Source organism: Hyperoodon ampullatus (genome assembly GCF_949752795.1).
Source record: "Hyperoodon ampullatus genome assembly, chromosome: 14".
NCBI classification, from domain to species: domain Eukaryota; kingdom Metazoa; phylum Chordata; class Mammalia; order Artiodactyla; family Ziphiidae; genus Hyperoodon; species Hyperoodon ampullatus.
In genome coordinates this window covers 4854634-4861045 of record NC_136927.1, presented here as the reverse complement: position 1 = coordinate 4861045, position 6412 = coordinate 4854634, and the positions used below count along the sequence as shown (strand labels likewise).

The 6412-nt window shown below is 45.4% G+C and overlaps 1 protein-coding gene across 1 annotated transcript in view; it reads right to left on the bottom strand.

Annotated features, from left to right (window-relative positions):
- Positions 1–658: 658 nt before the first annotated feature.
- DAGLB (diacylglycerol lipase beta) overlaps positions 659–6412 on the bottom strand; it is a gene marked incomplete at its 3' end in the record, with an annotated part of 28924 nt that continues 23170 nt past the window's right edge. The window contains exons 12-15 of the mRNA XM_079718737.1: positions 2502–2570; positions 2345–2417; positions 959–1200; positions 659–857 (exon numbers count right to left, since the gene is read on the bottom strand). Of these exons, the coding sequence (XP_079574863.1) occupies positions 659–857; positions 959–1200; positions 2345–2417; positions 2502–2570 (583 nt within the window). The remainder of the gene's footprint in view (positions 858–958; positions 1201–2344; positions 2418–2501; positions 2571–6412) is intronic.

The window sequence follows — 6412 nt, the reverse complement described above, 5'->3', positions numbered from 1 at the left end:
TTTTTTTAACTCACTCTGAATCCACTGGCCGACCTCCGCGAGTATCCCACGATAACTGGGCCAGCACCCTGAGGCTGGTGAAGCAAGCAGCGTGAACAGGGCACGGGGCACCCAGAGGGCAGGAGCAGCAGTCTCTGCTCGCTTCCCCGACCTGCTTTCGTCTGATTCCCAGTCAGAACTCAGGGCTGACCCTCCCTTAATGTCACCCATGACAGACCCCAGTCTGCACCCTCGCAACTGATACTGAGTTTGTGCAGGCAGGAAAGTCCAGTTTGCAGAATACACTGCACACCTGTGTGCCAACTCGTAAGGCAGAACCCTGTCACTGAAAAGGTGGCCTGAGGGGCGGGCGCCTACAGATCCATTAGGGCCTTAAACCTGGCTGTGGGACTCCCGGGAATCAGCAGGCCTACGGGAAAGGGCGTGACGCCCGCTCAGTCTCGGGGGGGGGGGGGGCGTCACCTCAGTGCCCTCCTGGCTCCTGATTGTGTGAATATTGTGGTCAGAAGTATTTCTCAAATTACTCAGTCGTTTAGGAGACCACTGAAATCCGATCGATGGACATCCAGGTATTGGCATCGTGGGAATCACTCAGATGTTAAGTCACTGTCGGAACAAGAGCGATGTCCACGGCCCGAGCAGCTCCCAGGTGCCCTGGTTACACCACGTCCACACTGGAGCCTCCCTCAGTCGGACAGGAAACACAGGCGGCCCTGTCGGACACCACGCTGTCCAGGGCTCTCATCAGGATGTCGGGCATGTGGTCTGTTAGCATCTTTGGGCCGATGAGTATTTTGCTGAATTCTGATTCGTGTGACCATTTCACGCTATACCGAGCAGCAGGACAGCAGGAAAACCTGAAAGAGGAAAAGCCGAGCATCTCCTCAGGTCTCACCCCCGTGAGCCTCCCCCTTCACCACTGGCGGGTAACTGACCACCTCAGGCCCGCTGCACTCACCTTCCCGAAGTGCCCGCTTCCTCCAGGTGGATGATCCTGCCGGGAGGGTAGAGAGGCGGGTACTTGGTGGGGGACTCAAGCGGGGAGTCGCTGGAGAAGCTGTAGGCCGGGGACCCGTGCACCAGCAGGCTCCGCTCCCCAAGGAGAGGCTGCGTCAGGTCGCCCCCGTCCAGCTCCGTCGGCAGGTCCTCGGGGTGCCCTCCAAACAGCTCGTACCAGCACCCACGCAGCAGGATCTTATACTGAGGGCGAGACCGAGAAGACGGCATGCGTGTGACTCCGTGAGGTTTTCACGGTCCCCAGAGACCTCCTGCGACCCGTGAGCTGGTGGCGGCAACCCCACAGAAGCCTGGCTGCTTTGTTTTTCAACATGGACCTTAGGAGTGTGGAGGTCAGGAGCCCAAACTCAGGTTTCTCTGGGGCAGTGACGCCATCACACTTGAAGCAATATTTAAAAACCAAATTCAGGCAGATTTTGAGGAAGAATTACCCTTAATTCTTTTTAGGCAATTCTGTAAACCAGTTTTACCCTTTACCCTTAAACACATTAGATATGAAATTTTTTTTTTTAATTTGGGGGGAGTGTAGCTGATAAAGAGGAAGCCTATTTTTAAATTAAAAATTTTTTTCTAATTAGCAACAAAAACACAAAAAAATGTCACAAAACAAAGATGTTAAGTGAAAAATCATCTCTAGTCCCGTTATCTAAATAAAACCACATTTTGGTGTATTTTTTTGGTGAAAGCTATATATATACCTCGTCACCTACCCCTGCCTTGGATTATATTCTAAGAAGCATTTTTAATCCTGCCGTTTTAAAAAAAACTCTTCAAAACATCATGGATATTTTTCTCTACTGGTAAATACAAATGCATTTATATTTGTAACGACTGTAATATTCCACAGCCCAGCAATACCAGCGCCTCCTAAACTCTGTATCTGGCGGCCTTGTTTTCTAAGCTTTGGGACCAAAACCATCAGAATGCTGTTAGTCACAACAGGACTAAGTATGACAAAAAACAAATCACTTGGGCCTCCCTGGTGGCGGCAACGGGAGAGGCCACAACAGTGAGAGGCCCGCGTACCGAAAAAAAAAACAACAAAAAAAAACCAAAACACTTAACCAAACAGGGATGGTTCTAGTATAGTATGTTCTAGTTGCAGCTTCCCTGCGCATGGTTTAGCCATTTGCTTCTCAGGCGTCCTCTGCAGAGCAGCAGCCAACAGTCTGTGCCGGGGGTAGAAGAGCTTCTAGCAGCATCAGTGCCCTGCGCTATGAGGCTCTGAATTTAGAAATGTCCCCTCGATGCCACAAACAGCCTGGTGGGGAGGCCCTAACCCCTGCAGGTCCTCTTCCGGGCCACCCCACCACCACCACCGAGTTACCTTGGGCTTGTTGCAGTGAGCAATCACTCGCAAGATTCTCCTCTTCAGATCTTCCAAGTTGGTCACACTTAACCTGTTGAGCAAAAGACCAGACTGAGGCTCAGAACTCTGCCTTTCCCGCCAGCCCAAGCCCAGGCAGGGCATCCAGCAGACTCACCTGGGAATCACATCCTTGCCCAGAACAAGTGACACGATGAAGGTCTTAGAGTATTCATAAAGGGATTTGCTGAAATAAAAAAAAAAAAAGTTATTATATTGCCCACAGAAGGCTTCCAAGAGAAAGCAAGTAACTGTACCAAGTTAGGAAGAGGTCAGTGTTCACAGAACTCCACTCTATTCTCCACCCTCTAAAGGGGAAGAGAAGTAAGAGATTCCAGGTAGAGCAACTCACTGGCCAGATTCTCTTGAAAAAGTAAAAGGCGTGGGGATTTGCGTTACTAGATGTCAGCACTGGGTAGGCAACTAAGGTACTTAACCCAGTGTGGCATCAGCAGAGTCAGACGAAGCCAGGGGAAGAGTGAGCATGGACGCCTCCGACAGGGCAGGAGTGGTACTGCAGGTCAGCAGTAGGGGAAGGATGGGCTCTTAATAAACAGTGCTGAGATATAAAGCACTCAAGGTGTGAGCGGGAAGATGAAACTGAATCTCTACCTCATGCTGTACACAAAAAACCCCCGAATTAAACATAGATTAAAGACCTAGGTAAAGGTGAAAGGTCAGACTAAAAGGCTTTTAAAAGATACGGTAGGAGACTAGCTCCATTTCCTTGGGACAGAGAAAGATTTATTAAAACGAAGACCTGGGACTTCCCTGGTAGTGCAATGGTTAAGAATCCACCTGCCGGGCTTCCCTGGTGGCACAGTGGTAGAGAGTCCGCCTGCCGATGCAGGGGACACGGGTTCGTGCCCCGGTCTGGGAAGATCCCACATGCTGCGGAGCGGCTGGGCCCGTGAGCCATGGCCGCTGAGCCTGCGCATCCGGAGCCTGTGCTCCGCAACCGGAGAGGGAGAGACCACAACAGTGAGAAGCCCGCGTACCGCAAAAAAAAAAAAAAAAAAAAAAAAAGAATCCACCTGCCGATGCAGGGGACACGGGTTCGATCCTGGTCTGGGAAGATCCCACGTGCCGCAGAACAACTAAGCCTGTGTGCCACAACTACTGAGCCTGCGCTCTAGAGCCTGTGAGCTACAACTACTGAGCCGGTGCTCTAGGGCTCGCGAGCCCACATGCCACAACTACTGAAGCCCATGCTCCACAACAACAAGAGAAGCCATTGCAGTGAGAAGCCCACGCACCGCAATGAAGAGTAGCCCCCGCTCGCTGCAACTAGAGATAGCCTGCACGTGGCAACGAAGACCCAACACAGCCAAAAATAATGACAAATTAGTCAATGTTAAAATTAAGAACTGATAAAGACGACTCAAAGAAAGTAAAAAGACACATCAAGGAGTGAGTATATTTACAACACATACTTAGAACCAACAAAGAACTGATGTACTGAATATATATACAAACCAGTGAGAAAAAAAGACAATACAATAGAAAAATGGGCAAAAGGAACTTCATGAGAGTGGAAATTCAATAAAAATATAAAGAGACTCAACTTCATCATGGAAATGCAAATTAAACAATGAAACATCACTGCACGCCCATCAGATTGGCAAAAATGTTCAAATTGGACACTATTAAGTGTTAGAATGTGGAGAGGTGTGCACGCTGCCGGTAAGGTGTGAATGGGTGCGGCCACAACACGCGAAGCGCGAGCATGTGCACACTCCATGACCCAGCACGTCTGTGACAGCCCGATGTCCGTCACCAGCAGAACAGATAATTTGTGATACATGATGAAACATAATGAGAATTTACACAATAACATTTCAGACATCAAACAATGTGGGAAAAAAAATAACAAAAAAAGTATAATTCCCTTTCTCTAAATTTCAAAATCATGCAAATCCAAACTATGTAGAGACATGTATACAGGTGGTAAAACTAGTTTTTAAAGCAAGGGAAGGGACTTCCCTGGCAGTCCAGTGGTTAGGACTCTGTGCTTCCACTGCAGGGGGCATGGGCTTGATCCCTGGTTGGGGAACTAAGATCCTGCAAGGCCGCATAGTGCGGCCAAAAATTTAAAAACAGGGTTTTTTTTAATTTTAAAAAAACGCAAGGGAAGAATTTTCACAAAGATCAGGACAGTGATTCCCTGTGAACAGGAAAGGAGAGGATACACAGGGACTCTCTAAGGCACCGGCAACGTTCATTTCTCCACTTGAGTGGGTGCAGAGGTATGTGACTATTTTTAAATCAGCTTTATTGAGGTGTAATTTACAACAGTAAAATCACACCCATTGTAAGTGTACAATTTGATGACTCTTGACAAATGTATATAATTGTTTAGCAACCACCTCAATCAAGACGTAGAGCATTTCCATCACCCCCCAGGGCTCCCTGTGTCCTTCTGCAATATCCCATCCCCAACCCCAGGCAACCACTGATCTGCTTTCTGTTGTTATAGTTTTGTCTTTTCTAAAATGTCACATAGGGACTTCCCTGGTGGTGCAGTGGTTAAGAATCCGCCTGCCAGTGCAGAGACATGGGTTCGAGCCCTGGTCCGGGAAGGTCCCACATGCCACAGAGCAACTAAGCCTATGAGCCACAACTACTGAGCCCGCGTGCCACAACAACTGAAGCCCATGCACCTAGAGGCCATGCTCCACAACAAGAGAAGCCACCACAATGAGAAGCCCGCACACTGCAACTAGAGAAAGCCCGCAAACAGCAACGAAGACCCAACACAGCCAAAAATAAATAAATAAAATAAATTTATTAAAAAAAATTTTTTTTTAATGTCATATAAGTGAAATCACACGGTAAGGTCTCTTGTGTCAGGTTTCTTTCACACAGCAAAATGCATCCAAGTTGTATGGATGTTTGCTTATTACCCTCAAAAACATGTTTTATCTTTGTTTCACTGAATAAAAACAATCAGTTATTTTTAAAAGTCACTTTCATGTCTTATATGTATAAATATGTGTTTTAATATTAAAAGAGCTTTTAAAAATTTTAAAGGTACACAAATATTTATGTATAAAGATATTGATAGATTTATAATAATGAAAAAATGAAAAGAATGTAAATATCAGTATGGGAATAAATAAAAGTGGTATAACCAGATGACAGAAAACTAAGTTAACTTAAAAACATGTTCTCAAAGAATAGTTAAGGATATAATGTATATAGAGTATTAGAAAAACACATATCCACACACAAAGAGCTGGAAGAAAGCAAACCTAAATAGTTACAATGATGATTTCTGGGTAGATCCTGACCTCTCCACTTATTTATATTTTTCAAAAATTCTACGATGGATACAAATTTAATTTTTACCCCTTTCATTTTTTATTTCTTTTTTTTTAATGGTCGTACAGATTTCTTCTGTCATCAGGCCAAAGATTATACAGGATTAAGTATGTTGAATCAGAAAAGAAAAATAATTTTCAAACTCAAAAAATGAATTAGTAACCAAATGCAGTAAAGTTGCAGGATACAAAATTAATATACAGAAACTTGCGTTTCTATATACTAATAATAAACTATCAGAAAGAGAAATTAAGAAAACAATCCCATTTATAATTACATCAAAAAGAATAGGACTTCCCTGGTGGTCCAGTGGTTAAGAATCCGCTTTCCAATGCAGGGGACGCAAGTTGATCCCTGGTCAGGGAACTAAGATCCCACATGCCGCGCAGCAACTAAGCCTGCGCCGCAACTACTGAGCCCATGCGCTCTAGAGCCCATGCACCACAACTAGAGAGAAGCCCATGCAGCACAACGAAGATGCAGTGTGCCACAACTCAAACCCAATGCAAACAAATAAATATTGAAGAAAAAAAAAAGAATAAAGTACCTAGGAATAAATTTAACCAAGGAGGTGAAAGACCTGCACAGTGAAAACTAGAAGCCACTGATGAAAGAAACTGAAGAAGACAAATAAATGGAAAGGTATTCTGTGCTTATGAATTAAAAGAATTATTACTAAAATGTCCATATTACCCAAAGAAATCTACA